Raw genomic sequence first — 19856 nt, forward strand, 5'->3', positions numbered from 1 at the left:
GAGATGCCGGCGTTGGACTGGGGTAAACACAGTAAGAAGTTTAACAACACCAGGTTAAAGTCCAACAGGTTTATTTGGTAGCAAAAGCCACACAAGCTTTCGGAGCTCCAAGCCCCTTCTTCAGGTGAGTGGGAATTCTGTTCACAAACAGAGCATATAAAGACACAGACTCAATTTACATGAATAATGGTTGGAATGCGAATACTTACAGCTAATCAAGTCTTTAAGATACAAACAACGTGAGTGGAGAGAGCATCAAGACAGGCTAAAAAGATATTGTCTCCAGACAAGACAGCAAGACGGCGCAGAGTCGCTGAGCAGAAACTGATAGCCAAGTTCCGCACACACGAGGACGGCCTCAACCGGGATATTGGGTTCATGTCACACTATTTGTAACCCCCACTGCTTGCCTGGACCTGCAGAGTTTCACTGGCTGTCTTGTCTGGAGACAATACACATCTTTTTAGCCTGTCTTGATGCTCTCTCCACTCACATTGTTTCTATCTTAAAGACTCGATTAGCTGTAAGTATTCGCATTCCAACCATTATTCATGTAAATTGAGTCGGTGTCTTTATATGCCCTGTTTGTGAACAGAGTTCCCACTCACCTGAAGAAGGGGCTTGGAGCTCCGAAAGCTTGTGTGGCTTTTGCTACCAAATAAACCTTTTGGACTTTAACCTGGTGTTGTTAAACTTCTTACTGTAATTGCAGCAAGACATCGCTGCTCCTGTAATCAAATCATTTTACTGTGAAGACCAACATACTATTTGCCTTCCTTAACACCTGCTGCAACTGCATGCTTACATTCAGTGACAGGGACCGAGGACAGGAAGGTCCCGTTGCACATTCCCCACTCTTAATTTGTAGCTATTCAGATTATAATGTCTTCATGTTTTTGCTACCAAAGTGGATGATCTCAGGTTTATGCACATTATATTGCATTTGCTATGTATTTGCCCACTCACTCAACTTGTCCAAATTACATTGAATTCTATTGGTGGTTAAAATCTCTAGGTCCTCTTTACCTCACTTTTCTCGGTGGCGTTTGCTGCCTCCGGGTCCTATTTTCACCCACTCTTCTCGATGGTGGTTACTGCCTCTAGGTTGTCTTTTCACCCACTCTGTTAATTATTGTTGAAACATTCTTTCAATTAGCTAATAAATTGCTCAGTGTCAGAAATGATAGTTTGTGCCTCAGGGTGTTTGAATACAAGTAAACAAATAATGGGACACATTTGAAGTATAATGATGCCAGATGTGCACAATCTGACTAACAAAAAAAAGGCTTTGCTTTGTTTTTACAAAATGCATTAGAATACGAGTAAGATTCTTTAAACTCTCCATGTAAAGTGTTCATGATGATTTTACACAACACAAACAGTAGTTGAAATAGGAAAGAAAGTTCAGAAGATACGGATTTGCAAAGTCACAGAAAATGCTTTTTGTTTTCTAAGATCAAAATAATACAAGAGGGGAACTCCATTATGCTTGTCAAGCACCATTGTTCATTCTGCAGTCTTTTTTGGCTGCTTCTCATAATTTTCTCTTTAAAGTACTTAACCATTTTAACTTTTATTAAATGTTTTTAAATTTTCTCAACCAGCAACAGTGCCGGGACCTGGGTTCGATTCCCAGCTTGGGTCACTGTCTTGTGTGGCGTTTGCACGTTCTCCCCATGTCTGCGTGGGTTTCCTCCGGGTGCTCCGGTTTCCTCCCACAGTCCAAAGTTGTGCAGGTTAGGTGAATTGGCCATGCTAAATTCTCCCTCAGTGTACCCAAACAGGCACCGGAGTGTGGCGACTAGGGGATTTTCACAGTAACTTCATTGCAGTGTGAATGTAAGCCTACTTGTGACTAATAAATAAATTTTTAAAAAAACTTTCTAGTCCTCTAACACATGCCCAATTTATATTACTCGTTTACAAGGGGTTGAGTGTAATGTATCCAAGTTTGTTGGTGATATGAAACTAGGTAGGAGAGTAAGGTGGTGACAGATGGAGGATAATATTCACATTGGGAGGAAGAAAAAAAGATAATAGAAGAACACTTAATTAAAAACATTTTTTAAATGGTGGAAAATGATTAAATACTGGTGTTGAGAGATTTGGGTGTTCCTATATCCAAGACATGGAACATTAATATGCAGGTGCAGAAGGGTAAATGGTATGCTGTCCTTTATTGCAAAGGGGTTTTTGACTTGATTTATTATTGTCAACATGTATTAGTATACAGTGAAAAGTATTGTTTCTTGTGCGCTATACAGACAAAGCATACTGTTCATAGAGAATGGATCGAGGTAGTTGTGTTGGTTGATATTTGGTGGATCTGGTGTTGTTAGACTTCTTACTGTTCTTAGAGAAGGAAAAAAAAGATGCAGAATGTAGTGTTACAGTCAGAGCTAGGGTGTAGAGGAAAATCAACTTAATGCAAGGTAAGTCCATTCAAAAGTCTGATGACAGCAGGGAAAAAGCTGTTCTTGAGTCGGTTGGTATGTGACCTCAGACTTTTGTATCCTTTTCATAACAGAAGAAGGTGGCAGAGAGAATGTCCGGGCTGTGTGGGGTCCTTAATTATGCTGGCTGCTTTTCTGAGGCAGTGGGAAGTGTAGACAGCGTCAGTGGATGGGAGGCGGATTTGTGCTACATTGATAGACTGGGCTACATTCACGACTGCACAAGACTTATAAAGCTGTGTTGCAATTGTACAGACCTTTGACAAGACCACATCGAGAATACAGCATACAGTTTTGGTCTCTGTACTTCACAAGGGATATATTTGCCTTAAAGGGTGTACAACAAAGTTTCACCAGACACTGGTGCGAGGGTGGCTATGAGGAAAGATTGAGTTCAATGGCCCTATGCTCACTGAAGTTCAGAAGAAAGAGGTGATCACTCATGTAACACTTAAAATTCTGAGAAGGCTTGAGAGGATAGATGTTGAGAGGCTATTTCTCTGATTGAAGAATGAAGGAGCACAGTCTCAAGATGAGGCATTTGTCATTTAGGACTGAGTTGAGACATTTCTTCACTCAGGATTCCAAATCTGTAAAATGTTCCATCCCAGAAAGCTGTGAATACTCAGTAGTTGAGTTTATTCAGAGCTGAAAACTATAAAGTTTTGGACTCTAATGGAATCAGTGTGTGTGTAGGGGTCAAGCAGGAAAATGGAGTTCAAAATCAGCAAGGATCTTATTGAATTGTGGGAGCAGGCTTGAAGGGCCAAATGGTCTTCTCTTGCTCCTTTCTCTAATATCCTTACATTATTTCCATTCTCAACACAATCCTGAAGTACAATTTTTGGAGCCTCCAGTATTTTCTTTCCACATTTCCACTCCATCCATTATCTTAAGCATTTACTTCCTCCACACTGATGCTTAATGGCTACAGCGCATGCAATCTATTAAATTCACTACAACAACTCATCAATGCTTCTTCAACAGCACTTTGGAAACCTGTGACTCCCTTCAGCCCGACTCCAAAAATATATTCCTATTCCTAAATCGCCGTTAGATCAAAATCTTGGAACTCCTATACCGACCAGCATTGTGGGTGTACCTACACCACACAGACCATAACTAATCAATAAAGTGGCTCACCGTCAACTTCTCAAGGACAATTAGAGATGGACAATAAAGACTAACTAGCACTGCCCAAATTTCATGAACAAATTCAAAAATAAATTCCCTCCATATGTTTGGATTTTTGACATTCTTAGTATTCCTTTAGTTTAGCCAACTTTGCTAATACTTTAATATATTAACTGTATTGTCTTGCTCTTAACCACCTAATGACTTGCATCCCATCAAAAATGCATCCCTTTTGTAAATATTGAAGCAAAGTATTGAGATATAGTATATGAACATTTTGAGACATGTCGTGGTAAATGTTGCATTATGCTTGAGGGACAAAATGGTACATTTGGATCTCTGGCGTTTAAAGCTTTCCACCATTTGGGTTTTCCTCTGTCATTTCTTTATCTGTTATAGACTTATCCAAACATCAAGCCCAACTGGTCTAATCATCTTCAGCTGCTTCATCAATAACCTTCCTTCAATCATAAGGTCAGAAGTGGGTTGTTAGCTGCTGATTGGACAGCATTCAGTACAATTCACAACACCTCAGACACTGACACAATCATTGCCCGAGACAACATTGAGACTTGGGCTGATAAGTGGCAAGTAAATTTGTGATGTGGAGATGCCGGCGTTGGACTTGGGTGAGCACAGTAAGAAGTCTCACAACACCTTCTTCAGCTGAGTGAGGACTTGTATTCACAAACAGGGCATATAAAGACACAAACTCAATTTACAAGATAATAGTTGGAATGCGAGTCTTTACAGGTAATCAAGTCTTAAAGGTACAGACAATGTGAGTGGAAAGAGGGTTAAGCACCGGTTAAAGAGATGTGTATTGTCTCCAGTCAGGACAGTTAGTGAGATTTTGCAAGCCCAGGCAAGTCATGGGGGTTACAGATAGTGTGACATTTACCCAAGATCCCGGTTGAGGCTGTCCTCATGTGTGTGGAACTTGGCTATCAGTTTCTGCTCAGCGATTCTGCGTTGTCATGTGTCGTGAAGGCCGCCTTAGAAACATAGAAAAACTACAGCACAAAACAGGCCCTTCGGCCCCACAAGTTGTGCCGAACATATCCCTACCTTTTAGGCCTACCTATAACGCTCCATCCTATTAAGTCCCATGTACTCATCCAGGAGTCTCTTAAAAGAACCTATTGAGTTTGCCTCCACCATCACTGACGGCAGCCGATTCCACTCGCCCACCACCCTCTGTGTGAAAAACTTACCCCTAACATTTCCCCTGTACGTACCCCCAGCAGCTTAAACCTGTGTCCTCTCGTAGCAGCCATTTCCACCCTGGGAAAAAGCCTCTGAGAGTCCACCCGATCTATGCCTCTCAACATCTTATATACCTCTATTAGGTCTCCTCTCATCCTACGTCTCTCCAAGGAGAAAAGACCGAGCTCCCTCAGCCTATCCTCATAAGGCATGCCACTCAATCCAGGCAACATCCTTGTAAATCTCCTCTGCACCCTTTCAATCTTTTCCACATCCTTCCTGTAATGAGGCGACGGGAACTGAGCACAGTACTCCAAGTGGGGTCTGACGAGGGTCTTATATAGCTGCATCATTATCCCCAGACTCCTAAACTCAATCCCTCGATTAATAAAGGCCAGCACACCATACGCCTTCTTAACCACCTCCTCCACCTGCGGGGCCGATTTTAGAGTCCTATGGACCCGGACCCCAAGGTCCTTCTGATCCTCTACAGTACTAAGAGTCTTTCCCTTTATATTGTACTCCTTCATCCCATTTGAGCTGCCAAAATGGACCACTACGCATTTATCTGGGTTGAAGTCCATCTGCCACTTCTCCGTCCAGTCTTGCATCCTATCTATGTCCCTCTGTAAATTCTGACATCCCTCCAGACTATCCACAACTCCACCAACCTTCGTGTCGTCGGCAAACTTACCAACCCATCCCTCCACTTCCTCATCCAGGTCATTTATGAAAATGACAAACAGCAAGGGTCCCAGAACAGATCCCTGGGGCACACCACTGGTGACCGACCTCCATTTAGAAAAAGACCCATCTATACCCACTCTCTGCCTCCTTTGGGCAAGCCAGTTCTGGATCCACAGGGCAGCAGCCCCTTGGATCCCATGCCCTCTCACTTTTTCTAGAAGCCTTGCATGGGGGACCTTATTGAATGCCTTGCTAAAATCCATATAAACCACATCTACCGCTTTCCCTTCGTCAATGTGTTTAGTCACATTTTCGAAGAACTCCACCAGGCTCGTGAGGCACGATCTGCCTTTGACAAAGCCGTGCTGAGTATTCTTGAGCATACTAAACCTCTCTAAATGCTCATAAATCTTGTCCCTCAGGCTCTTCTCCATCAGCTTACCAACCACTGAGGTTAGACTCACCGGTCGGTAATTTCCTGGGCTATCCCTATTCCCCTTCTTGAAAATAGGAACCACACCCGCAATCCTCCAATCCCCCGGCACCTCTCCCGTCTCCATCGATGACGCAAAGATCATCGCCAGAGGCTCTGCAATCTCTTCCCTCGCCTCCCACAGTAACCTGGGGTACATCCCATCCGGACCCGGCGACTTATCTATCTTGATGCCATTCAAAGATTCCAGCACAACCTCTTTGTTAAAGTCCACATACTCAATCTTTTCAGTCTACCGCAAGCCCACAGTACATCCACCCAGGTCCTTCTCCTCTGTGAAAACCAAGGCAAAATACTCATTAAGCACCTCTGCCATTTCTACTGGTTCCGTAGAGATTTTCCCGCCTTCACCTTTTATAGGCCCTATTCCTTCACGTCTCATTCTTTTATTCTTCACATATTTATAGAACGCCTTAGGGTTTTCCTTAATCCTACCTGCCAAGGCCTTCTCGTGACCCCTTCTGGCTCTCCTAATTTCCTTTAGTCCCTTCCTACAACCCGTATACTCATCTAGATCCCTATCTTCGCCAAGCTCTCTGAACCTTTTGTACGCTTTCCTTTTCTTCTCGACTAGGTCCCGCACAGCTTTCGTGCACCACGGTTCCTTTAACCTACCAACTCCTCCCTGTCTGCTCGGAACATTGTCCTGTAGAACTCTAGACAGACATTCCTTGAAAAACTGCCACCTCTCTTCAGTACATTTCCCCGAGAATACCTCCTTCCAATTTACTCCTCTAATTTGCTGCCTTATGTCTTCATATTTCCCCTTACTCCATATAAATGCTTTCCTAGCTTGCCTGATCCTCTCTTTTTCCAATGCAAGCATAAAGGAGATAGAGTTATGATCGCTATCCCCAAGATGCTCTTGGAGAATGCTTATCCAAAGATCAGACTGCTGAAGTGTTCCCCGACTGGAAGGGAACACACCTGCCTGGTGCTTGTTGAGCGGTGTTCATTCATTCGTTGTCGTAGCGTCTGCATGGTCTCCCCAATGTACCATGCCTCAGGACATCCTTTCCTGCAGCGTATCAGGTGGACGACATTGGCCAAGTCGCAAGAGTATGTACCGTGTACCTGGTGGATGGTGTTCTCACGTGAGATGATGGCATCCGTGTCGATGATCCAGCACATCTTGCAGAGGTTGCTGTGGCAGGGTTGTGTGATGTCGTGGTCACTGTTCTCCTGAAGGCTGGGTCGTTTTCTGCAGACAATGGTCTGTTTGAGGTTGTGTGGTTGTTTGAAGGCAAGAAGTGGGTGTGTGGGGATGACCTTGGCGAGATGTTTGTCTTCATTGATGACATGTTGAAGGCTCCAGAGAAGATGTCATAGCTTCTCCGCTCCGGGGAAGTACTGGATGACGAAGGGTATTCTGTCTGCTGTGTCCCATGTTTGTCTTCTAAGGAGGTCGGTGCGGTTTTTCGCTGTGGCACGTCGGAACTGTCGATCGATGAGTCGAATGCGAGTCTTTACAGGTAATCAAGTCTTAAAGGCAATGTACATCTCTTTAACCTGTGCTTAACCCTCTCTCCACTCACATTGTCTGTATCTTTAAGACTTGGTTACCTGTAAAGACTCGCATTCCAACCATTATCTTGTAAATTGAGTTTGTGTCCATATATGCCCTGTTTGTGAACACAACTCCCACTCACCTGATGAAGGGGCAGTGCTCTGAAAGCTTGTGCTACAAATAAACCTGTTGGACTTTAACCTGGTGTTGTGAGACTTCTTACTGTGCTTACCCCAGTCCAACGCCGGCATCTCCACATCATGACCTCCACTGCCAACATATCAATACATGAAAACTGCACCACCTGCAAGCTCCCCTCCATGGCATATGCCAGCCTGACTTAGAAATATGTCCTGTTCCTTCATCGTTGCTGGGTCAAAATCCTGAAACTCCTGACACAAAGGCGCTGTGGATATGCCTACACAACACTTTCTTGAACTGATGTGGTCCATCACCCATTTTGTAAGGGCAATAGAAGCAGACAAGAAAGATGAGCCTTGCCAACGTTGCCCTACTATACCTCCTTATATACCTACCAACTCAATTTTGGCCAACTCGATTTTCAAGTTTGCTGACAACACCAACATAGTGGGTCGGATCTCAAACAATGGTGAGACAGAGTACAGGAATGAGACAGAGAATCTGGTGAACTGGTGCGGCGACAATAATCTCTCCCTCAATGTCAACAAAATGAAGGAGATTGTCATCGACTTCAGGAAGCGTAAAGGAGAATATGCCCCTGTCTACATCAATGGGGACGAAGTAGAAAGGGTCAAGAGCTTCACGTTTTTAGGTGTGCAGATCACCAACAACCTGTCCTGGTCCCCCCATGCCGACACTATAGTTAAGAAAGCCCACCAACGCCTCTACTTTCTCAGAAGACTAAGGAAATTTGGCATGTCAGCTACGACTCTCGCCAACTTTTACAGATGCACCATGGAAAGCATTTTTTCTGGGTGTATCATAGCTTGGTATGGCCCCTGCTCTGCCCAAGACTGCAAAAAACTACAAAAGGTTATAATTGTAGCCCAGTCCATCACGCAAACCAGCCTCCAATCCATTGACTCTGTCTACACTTCCCACTGCCTCGGCAAAGCAGCCAGCATAATTAAGGACCTCACGCAGCCCGGACATTCTCTCTTCCGCCTTCTTCCTTCAAGAAAAAAGATACAAAAGTCTGAGGTCACGTACCAACCGGCTCAAGAACAGCTTCTTCCCTGCTGACGTCAGACCTTTGAATGGACCTACGTAGTATTAAGTTGATCTTTCTCTATACCTAGCTATGACTGTAACACAACATTCTGCACTCTCTCGTTTCCTTCTCTATGAATGGTATGCTCTGTCTGTATAGCGCGCAAGAAACAATACTTTCCACTTATGCTAATACATGTGACAATAATAAATCAAATCAAAATCAAATCAAAACATCCCATGAGCAAACTCACAAATATATTCCCTCAATATGTTCCAATTTGTGGGATTCGGGTTCTTAGTATTCCTTTAGTTCAGCTAACTTCTCTAATACCTCACTTATTTACATCCTGGCCTTGCTTTGAACCAATTAAGGATTCGCATTCCACCAAAGACCCATCTCTATTGTAAACACTGAAGCCAAGTGCTGAGATGTAGCACATGAATATTTTGAGGCATTATATGGTAAATGTGGCATCATGCTGCAGAGCAACATAGAAACTAGAAGCAGGAGTAGGCCATTCAGCCCGTCGAATCATTCATTTTGATTACGGCTAATCATCAAATTCAATATCCTGATCCCATCTTCCCCACATATCCTTTGATCCCTTTAGCCCCATGATTTATATCTATAGATACATATAGAAAAAAGTTTTTTAAAGTTTATTTACTAGTCACAAGTAAGGCTTACATTAACATTGCAATGAAGTTACTGTGAAATTCAAGAAGGTGAGTTTGGATCTATGGTGTTTACAGCTCCACACCATTGAAGTTTTCCTCAGTAATTTCTTAATCTGTTGTAGACTAATCCAACCATCTAGCCCAGAAGTTCTAAAACTATGGGGTCTTAAGCTTGCCATCCTCTGAAGAAAGAATGACGATTACAGAAAGGTTTGGAATATTTGTATGCTGAGTTGGTGTTAGACAGAGGCAGGCAAGTGTAGCTGAGTTACTGACTTCATGCAGGAAAAACAGGTTTAAGTGAGCAGCCGCTACAAACATTACTGTGTTTTTGCTCCTTTTGTACAAGCTCATTTCTTCTCTCTGCTTCACAGGCACTGAGAACAAGGCTAAAGGGGTGGGAGGGGTGGAGGATGTGCTGATTACTGTGCAAGAGAAACCGATTACAGTGTGTGTGGGGGAAGTGGCGAGAGCAGAGGGATTTATTACAGCGGGGGGGTGAGGAGAGGGGATGATTACTGTCTGTGTGGGGGAAGAAGAGGGGCTGATTACAGTGTTTGGGGGGCAATGGAAAGGAGACAGTGCCTGATTAGTGGAGATGTGGGGGAGTGACGGTGGAGTGGGAGCTTCAATGAGTCTTCTGTCACTGAGGAATATGGACAGGTTGGTTGAAAACTACATTAGAACAAAAATAATAACATGTTTACAAAGTATTAAAAAAATTAATTTACACAGTTGTCCGATGTACACATTGATCCATAATGTGCAAACTTTAATAATTTTATGCTGCTGAATTGCTGCTTTGTTCTTGCTGACGTCTAGGGTTATGTTAATTTTCTACTGTTAAAACAGGGGTCATTTTGGAAAATAGTTTGGAAAGCACTCATCTCACCCAAATAGTCTCACCATCTTCAGCTGCTTCACCAGTGACCTTTTCGCAAGTGTAAAGTCAGAAGTGGGGAGATGTTTGCTGGTGATTTCACAGCATTCAGTACCTCGCAAAAACTGGAACAGTTTAACTCTTAGTGTCACGAGTAGGCTTACATTAACACTGCAATGAAGTTACTGTGAAAATCCCCTAGTCGCCACACTCCGGTGCCTGTTCAGGTACACGGAGGAAGAATTTGGGGAGGCGATGGCCGAGTGGTATTATCGCTAAACTATTAATCCAGACACTCAGCTAATGTTCTGGGGACCCGGGTTATAATCCCGCCACAGCAGATGGTGGAATTTGAATTCATTAAAAAATACCTGGAATTAAGAATCTACTGATGATCATGAAACCATTGTCAATTGTTGGAAAAATCCATCTGGTTCACTAATATCCTTCAGGGAAGGAAATCTGCAGTCCTTACCTAGTCTGGCCTACATGTGACTCCAGACCCACAGCAATGTTGACTCTCAACTGTCCTCCAAGGGCAACCAGGGATGGGCAATAAATGCTGGCCAGCCACCAATGTCCATGTCCCATGAATGAATAAAGAAAAATTAGGTTGGAAAATGCACCTAACTAGCACACCTTTTGGACTGTGGGAGGAAACCAGAGCACCCAGAGGAAACCCATGTAGACACGGGTAGAAGGCGCAGACTCAGCACAGACAGTGATCCAAGCCCGGGAATCGAACCTGAGTCTCTGGCGCTGTGGGGCAGCAGTGCTAACCCCCATGCTGCCTACCATTTCATATGTGCAGTAAGACCTGGGCAACATTCAGACTGGAATAGATAAGTGGCAAGTACATTTTGTGCCACACACATGCCTCTCAAGTGTCAGGCAATGACCATTGAAGGGACAGATCAAATCACTTTGCTTTGACATTCATAGAATCCCTACAGTGCAGAAGGAGGCCATTCAGCCATTAAGTCTGTACCGATCACAATCCCAACCAGGCCCTATTCCCATAACCCCATGCATTTACCGTGCTAACAGTCCTCGCTGTCCACGGGGATGGTGCCAGAGGACTGGAGAATGGCGAATGTTGTTCCTCTGTTTAAGAAAGGGAATAGAAATGACCCTGGTAATTATAGACCGGTTAGTCTTACTTCGGTGGTTGGTAAATTGATGGAAAAGGTCCTTCGGGATGGGATTTACGACCATTTAGAAAGATGCGGATTAATCCGGGATAGTCAGCACGGATTCGTGAAGGGCAAGTCGTGCCTCACAAATTTGATTGAATTTTTTGAGGAGGTAACTAAGTGTGTTGATGAAGGTAGGGCAGTTGATGTCATATACATGGATTTTAGTAAGGCGTTTGATAAGGTCCCCCATGGTCGGCTTATGATGAAAGTGAGGAAGTGTGGGATAGAGGGAAAGTTGGCCGATTGGATAGGTAACTGGCTGTCTGATCGAAGACAGAGGGTGGTGGTGGATGGAAAATTTTCGGACTGGAGGCAGGTTGCTAGCGGAGTGCCACAGGGATCAGTGCTTGGTCCTCTGCTCTTTGTGATTTTTATGAATGACTTAGAGGAGGGGGCTGAAGGGTGGATCAGTAAATTTGCTGATGACACCAAGATTGGTGGAGTAGTGGATGAAGTGGAGGGCTGTTGTAGGCTGCAAAGAGACATAGATAGGATGCAAAGCTGGGCTGAAAAATGGCAAATGGAGTTTAACCCTGATAAATGTGAGGTGATTCATTTTGGTAGGACTAATTTAAATGTGGATTACAGGGTCAAAGGTAGGGTTCTGAAGACTGTGGAGGAACAGAGAGATCTTGGGGTCCATATCCACAGATCTCTAAAGGTTGCCACTCAAGTAGATAGAGCTGTGAAGAAGGCCTATTGTGTGTTAGCTTTTATTAACAGGGGGTTGGAGTTTAAGAGCCGTGGGGTTATGCTGCAACTGTACAGGACCTTGGTGAGACCACATTTGGAATATTGTGTGCAGTTCTGGTCACCTCACTAAAAGAAGGATGTGGAAGCGCTGGAAAGAGTGCAGAGGAGATTTACCAGGATGCTGCCTGGTTTGGAGGGTAGGTCTTATGAGGAAAGGTTGAGGGAGCTAGGGCTGTTCTCTCTGGAGCGGAGGAGGCTGAGGGGAGACTTAACAGAGGTTTATAAAATGATGAAGGGGATAGATAGAGTGAACGTTCAAAGACTATTTCCTCGGGTGGATGGAGCTGTTACAAGGGGGCATAACTATAGGGTTCATGGTGGGAGATATAGGAAGGATATCAGAGGTAGGTTCTTTACGCAGAGAGTGGTTGGGGTGTGGAATGGACTGCCTGCAGTGATAGTGGAGTCAGACACTTTAGGAACATTTAAGCAGTTATTGGATAGGCACATGGAGCACACCAGGATGATAGGGAGTGGGATAGCTTGATATTGGTTTCAGATAAAGCTCGGCACAACATCGTGGGCCGAAGGGCCTGTTCTGTGCTGTCCTGTTCTATGTTCTATAATCCCCCTGACATTAGGGTCAATTTAACATGGCTAATCCATCTAACCCGCATATTTTTGGACTGTGGGAGGAAACCGGAGCACCCAGAGGAAACCCACACAGGCACAGGGAGAACGTGCAAACTCCATACAGACAGAGACCCAAGCCAGGAATTGAACCCGGGTCACCTGAAGAAGGAGCAACGCTCCGAAAGCTCATAAACCTGTTGGACTTTAACCTGTTGTGAGACTTCTTACTGTGCTCACCCCAGTCCAACACCGGCATCTCCACATCATCATCTACAAGGCATAAGTCAGGAGTCTGACAGGGAATTATCTCCACTTGCTTGGATGAGTGCAGGTCAACAACACTCCAAAACCTCGACACCAATCAGAACAAAGAAACCTGCATACATCCACCAATTTAATCATTCACTTCCTCGGCTACCAGCGCACAGTGGCAGCACTATGTATCATTTACAATTTGCACAGCAACAACTTGCCCAGCCATGTTTGACAACACCTTCCAACCTGTGACCTCTACCACTTAGAAGAACAAGGGTTTTAAAGTTTTAAAGTTTATTTATTATTGTCACAATTATTAACACAGCACTGAAGTTACTGTGAAAATCCCCTGGTCGCAACATTCCGGTGCCTGTTTGGGTACACTGAGGGAGAATTTAGCATGGCCAATGTACCTAACCAGCATGTGTTTTGGACTGTGGGAGAAAACTGGAGCACCCAGAGGAAACCCACGCAGACACAGGGCGAATGTGCCAACTCCATTCAGACAGTGACCCAAGCCAGGAATTGAACCCGGGTCCCTGATGCTGTGAAGCAGCAGTGTTAACCACTGTGCCACCAGAAAGACACATGGGAATGCAAAGCATCCAAGTTCCGCTCCAAGCCACACACCATCCTGACTTGTTCACAGAATCCCTACAATGCAGAAGGAAGCTATTCGGCACATTGAGTCTGCACCGACCACAATCCTACCCAGGCCCTATCTCCATAACTCCATGCATTTACCAGAGCTAGTCCCCCTAACGCTAGTCCCCCTGACACTATGGGGCAATTTAACATGGCCACTCTACCTTACCCACACATCTTTGGACTGCGGTGTAAAATTCTGGAAGGACTGCAGCGGTTCAAGAAGTCATCTCAACATAGCCTTCTCAAGAGCAATTCAGGACAGGCAATAAACTTGCCTTGGCAGTGATGGTCGCATGCCATGAACAAATCAAAAAAAGGATAGACATTGACTGTTGTGATCTATTAAAAACAGTGTTATTCTTATATCATGCCACTACCAGCACAGTGGAAGGCATTTCCTTTCCCTTTCTTTGTCTAGAAATTCATATGTTTCTATGTTCCAAGTACTTGTTATAAATCCGGTTTATCATTTACCAACAAATTATCCTCTCCTCTCAAGGGGGAGGGAGGAATTCTAGTACATCCTAGTACATATCTAACAATTCTTTTTCACAGATATATTTTAAATATTTTACTGTTTGTGTTCCTTTCTCTTTACATTATTTTGGCTCAACTCCTTATCTATTTCCCTAATTGTCTGGTGATCATCTCTCATTTCACGAGGGGTCATGGGCTCAAGGTGAGAGGGGTGAGGTATAACTCAGATATCAGAGGGATGTTTTTTATACAGAGAGTGGTGGGGGCCTGGAATGTGCTGCCAAGTAGGGAGGCAGACATGCTGGCATCGTTTAAGACTTACCTGGATAGTCACATGAGCATTCTGGGAATGGAGGGATACAAACGAATGGTCTAGTTGGACCAATGAGCGGCACAGGCTTGGAGGGCCGAAGGGCCTGTTTCCTGTGCTGTACTGTTCTTTGTTCTTTGTTCTTCATTATAAGCCTCAGGTGCCTTCATTAACTCTGTTTCTGAACCCTAGTTACCCATGGCATTTTGAAAACTGCACTGTCTCTCTTTTGTACATTAATTCTGCAACTCTACTTACCTTTTTTTAAAACATATTCCATTGTTGGTTTACATTGTTGACTCTGTGTACCAATTACATTTTGCACCGCACCTCAGCTACTTCTCATTTCTAGAAATCTGCCGTATAGGGTAGCACAGTGGTTTGCACTGCTGCCTCACAGCGCCAGGGATTCAGGTTGGATTCTGACCTTAGCTGACTATCAGTGTGGAGTTTGCATGTTCTCCCGATGTCTGTGTTAGCGGGAGAGAATCTCGAAGAAATCGCTCAACGCCCAGGGCTGGTCCTCGCATCAATACGGTTCATTACGCCAGTGGAGAGATGGTCTCTGGATAAATCCCAAGATCTCCCTCCGCTGAACAAAGGAAAAGCATCAATTTTTATACATTTTCTAAACAGCTACTCGGCCCATTCTGGCTGGACATTATCCAATAATATCGATTATAGATTAAGTTGCATAAGCTATGACATCCAATCTTATGCAAGGTGGGTTTGTGTGTGATCGGCTTGTGGTCTCATGACTGTCAGCTTAGTGTGATCTCCCTTCCCCCATCTGGAATCCTTGAGTCTACAATGTTCCTTGTTCTACAAGCTTCCTCATCATTCTCTGTAAACACCCTGATTCATGTGCCTGGTTTTTGTAGGGATCCAGGGCCATCTGCTCTACCGGCTACCGTTATCTCTATGAGCATTCCTCCTGTCTGAGAAAACTGTTTCCATTGTTTTCACAAGCTTGTGTTGAGGAAAGTAGTTAACCCAGCTAACAGCCATTTTGTGTTGTTTAGTATTCTGAGCCTCTGTTAACATGGTCAAGCTGATCAGCCTGCCCTTTCTATTCATGTAGTGGTTCTTCGATTATAGATTTACACAAATTCAGATTAATACAGCATCTATCCTTAGAAATATACTTTTGTGCAGGCACCTTAGCCAGGGCATCTCTTTCTCTGTTAAACTTATGGTTCCCTCTAAACCTTCCTTCAACATCTGGTTTCCTCCAGGTGCTCTGCTTCCTCGCACAAGATGTGCAGCTCAGGTGGATTGGCCATGCTAAATCGCCTTAGTGTCCCAAGATGTGTAGGTTAGGGGAGTTAGCAGGGTAAATACGTGAGGTTGCGGGGATAGGGTCTAGGTGCAATGCTCTGTCAGAGAGACGTAGACTCAAAGGGTCAAATGGTCTCATTGTGCACTGTAGGGATTCTATGATTCCAATGTGATGGTCGTATTTTTCCATTGCTATTTGGGCCTTAAATGTTATTTTGATCACCAACTCCATGGTGACTTAATGAATCTATTTTATTACTAGTGCTGGCTCCTACAGTGGAAATATACAGAGACATTACATACTTGTGGTGAACTATAGTTGGTTACCACTATGGGTACTGAACCATAGATGGTCAGCACTATGGGTATTTGTATATATGTTACTGTTGTCACTGTTGGGGTTAGGGTTGGGGTGTTCTACCTGTTGATATTGTTCTGTGGTACACTCCAGTTGGCTCCGCCTACCTGGAGGAGTATAAAGATCACTGCACTGCCTGGTGACCCTTTAGTCTGGGATTGTATTGTATATAGTATGCTCCATTCTTGTCAGTAATAAAAGCCTTTATTTCCCGGGTACAATCTAGCCTCCCGAGTGATTTAATCGCGCATCAATACTCTTGTTGTATTTGCTATCAAATACAAAATAAAAATTAGAAGTCAGGAAAATGGTTCCAGGGATGAGCAACTTCAGCTACATGGATAGATGGGAGAAGTTTGGACTGTTTTCCTTGGAGAAGGGAAGGATGAGAGGAGATCTGAGAAAGATATACAAAATCAGGAGAAGATAGGGAGAAACTGTTGCTATTAGCAGAAGGGTTGAGAAGGCACAGATTTAAGATAATTGGCAAAAGGGAAGCAATTGCGACATGAGGAAATGTTTTTTCACGCAGTGTATGCTTGGGATCTAGAATGTACTGCCTGAAAATGTGGCAGAGGAAGGTTCAATCAAGGCATTTGAAAGGGAATTGAATTACCTGTAAGGGCAGAATGTTCAGGGCCACAGATAAAAGACCAGGAGGTGACACGAGGTATCTTGCTTCTTCAGAAAGCCAACACAGACACGACGGGCCACATGGTATCCTTCTGTGCTGTAACCATGTTGTGATTCTGTGATACTCCAGATACCTTTCTTGTGCTGATACCACATACTTCAAGCAACTCGCACCACCAATGACCTAACATTTGCCTTTCCTTGGCCATTATCTAGGTCATTTGCAACAAGCCCACTAAACAGATATTCCTCCCTATTCAACTCGAGATACAAATTATAACTCATGATAAAATCACATGATTTTCCTCCTCTTCTGAAGATGTGACTGACTATTCAATGCCTTTGGCTGAAAAATGCCAAGCAATTGTATTAAACATTAGATGAAACAATCAACTACTGTGAATACAGACTTAACAAACACTTAGATTGTGCAGAAAGTAACAAATAGTTACACTGGCTATATCAATCATCAGTGTAAAATAGATGAGACACCAAGTTTCTGATCATTAACTTTGCTGAGCATGCATTAAATTTGCACTATTTTGTTAAGAACCATGATAAACTTCTATATTAGCCAATTACGAGCAATTTTTATCTCAACTATACCTTTGCTCCACAGGCGTTGAAATTGATCACTGTCCATAGGTTGATTGAGAATTAACAGACAATGTTTTAGTTTTCCTAAAACGAAAAAGGGCAATGTTAGCAAGGAAAATGTTGAGTCATACTACAGGAATTACGTTTCAGTCAATCATACTATAAATGTTATCTTGTCCTCCCTTTATATCTTACACATTTACCTTAGGCAATGTTGCAATTCTCTTTCTTTTTCTCCTCTTAATGATCTCTGTTAATATTAACAACCTCCCTCTACCTAAACTTCAAATCTAGTAACAAAGTTCAAATCCATATACAAATCGCTTATTCCTATATACTTGGCTTAAAAAAAAAGAGGGTGAGGAAGAGAGAGAACATGAGTTCTTCTTACTTACAATTAAGTTTTCTGGGAGACTATATTGTGAAGCAACAATTGACCCATACATGCTAGGAAGATATTAGTTCAGGGCATTGTAAAATTCAGTTACCCAAAATAAATCTGAAGCACTCTGTAACAGGGGAACCAATAGTAAATTCATAAACCTCAACATGACGTTTATTCCAACATACTCTGCTCTGATGCTGGTTTGTGAAATGGAGCAGAAAATGTGCAGATCTGCTAACACAAACATTTTAATGTACTGTCATTTCTGTAACTTTACTTCAGGAAGTTAAACAGCAAACTGATTGTATTGGGAAGCACATCATCACATCCATAAGCTGTTAGAAAATCTTCAGAGGCAATAAATTTATGAACGAGATTTCCTTCCATTAAAAACAGCATTTGGAAGCACAAACCCAAATTCTTGTCAGCTTTTTAGTTTTAAGATGCAATTCAAAGCTTTTCCCAGCTCTAGGTGCATAATCTTAAACTGAACACACAGCAGCCAAATGCTTTCATGCAACTTAACTGTTTGGATCCCTGCAATGGTTTACAAACTCGAAAAATGCCAATTTTCTACTCTTAAACATGAGCCCAAAAAATACTTGAACAGTCTAAATCAGCTCAAAACTAAAAACATGACTCAAGTACCTCAAAAATACATATATATACTTAAACTCAAGCACTTCAAAAATACATATGTATACTTACATATAGAAAAAAATCAACAAACTTAAAAACGCATAGAAGACATGCAGAAAATACATTGATCAAAAATGCTTAATATATAAAGTTTAAAGTTTATTTATCAGTGTCACAAGTTGGCTTGCGCTAGCACCGAAATGAAGTTACTGTGAAAATCCCCTAGTCGCCACACTCTGGCGCCTATTCGGGTACACTGAGGGAGAATTTAGCATGACCAACATACCGAACCAGCACATCTTTTGGACTTGTGGGAGGAAACTGGAGCACCTGGTCGAAACCCATGCAGACACGAGGAGAATGGGTAAACTCCACACAGGTAGTGACGCAAGCTGGGAATTGAACCCGGGTGTCTGGCACTGTGAGACAGCAGTGCTAACCACTGTGCCGCGCTTATCCAAAAAGATACAAGAGTAGATTGTAGACAATAAGAGAAAAACAATCACAGACACTTCGTTTTAAAGACTGACTGTTAAACACAAGGAATGCTGTCACTTTTTAAACATTCTTAATCAGGAAAAAAACATAAATTCACACATACTGTCAAACAAACTGAAAATACCAGCAGCTTTTAAGTTTCCTTTCACGCAGTAATTATTCCACTTGTGCTTCGTATTTGTTGGCACAGAAGCTGGCAGCATTTGGCATCAGTTTCAGGGTCAGTTTTAACTTCATTTCTTTCTCTGGTAGATTTTATGCCGAATATCACCCACATTGTGGGCAAACATGGGCTGCATTGTGCAGCCCATGCCTTATCTAAGGTAATCTTGCCCAGCGTTATGTGGTTCTGCCTTCATTCTGTCATCTTCTGATATCAGCCCCCATCTATATAACTCAAAAACAACACTAAGCCCCAGATTTCTCGACTCGGGCACTCTTAGCCTGCAAGCAGGCTTCACGGATTAATGTAACTCGAGTTCTTTGTCAGTTTGTTGAAGGATCCTTCACCCAAATGTGAAGTTAGTGTATCTTCAAGAGCTTTTAAAAAATCACATTCTCTGTAGCTCTCAGCTCTCATTGTTGCCGGGCTGTCTGTAGGAGTCCTTTCATTGCTCCTTCAGTGGTTTAAATGGGGTTTGTTTATTTTTACTTTGGGCATAAGTTTTATAACCCTGCATGTCAGGAGGAAGAATGTTTGCAAGTCAAGTGACAGGAGCGCTTTCATTTTCAGCTCTGAGCTGCAAGTTTAGTTTAGAAGGGAGTGGACATCTGACTGAAAGAAGTGTCTCTCTCTCTCTCTGGGTTTTGGAAGTTCTGTTGGTTAGCTGAAAGCAAGGCTTCTTGCCTTCCTGCAGTAGAAAATCAAGTTGGTGGCTTGACCAGAATCTCTCCCTGGTGTTCTGGGAAGTTGTTCTGACTTCAAACTGTTCTGAGTTTATCAGGAGGACAGCAGCATTCATCCAAAGGACGCAGTTCCAGATCACATGAGCATTAATCTTTGCTGTGTTAAACCTGTGGAAGG

The 19856-nt window shown here is 43.2% G+C and overlaps 1 protein-coding gene across 6 annotated transcripts in view; it reads right to left on the bottom strand.

Moving 5' to 3' along the window:
* Positions 1–19856, bottom strand: part of tpk1 (thiamin pyrophosphokinase 1) — a 381820-nt gene that overhangs the window by 249611 nt on the left and 112353 nt on the right. For all 6 annotated transcript variants that reach the window (XM_078236390.1, XM_078236382.1, XM_078236417.1 and 3 more), the window contains one exon: positions 17320–17394. In XM_078236390.1, the coding sequence (XP_078092516.1) occupies positions 17320–17394 (75 nt within the window). The remainder of the gene's footprint in view (positions 1–17319; positions 17395–19856) is intronic.

This window comes from Mustelus asterias, chromosome 2 (assembly GCF_964213995.1).
Source record: "Mustelus asterias chromosome 2, sMusAst1.hap1.1, whole genome shotgun sequence".
NCBI lineage: Eukaryota > Metazoa > Chordata > Chondrichthyes > Carcharhiniformes > Triakidae > Mustelus > Mustelus asterias.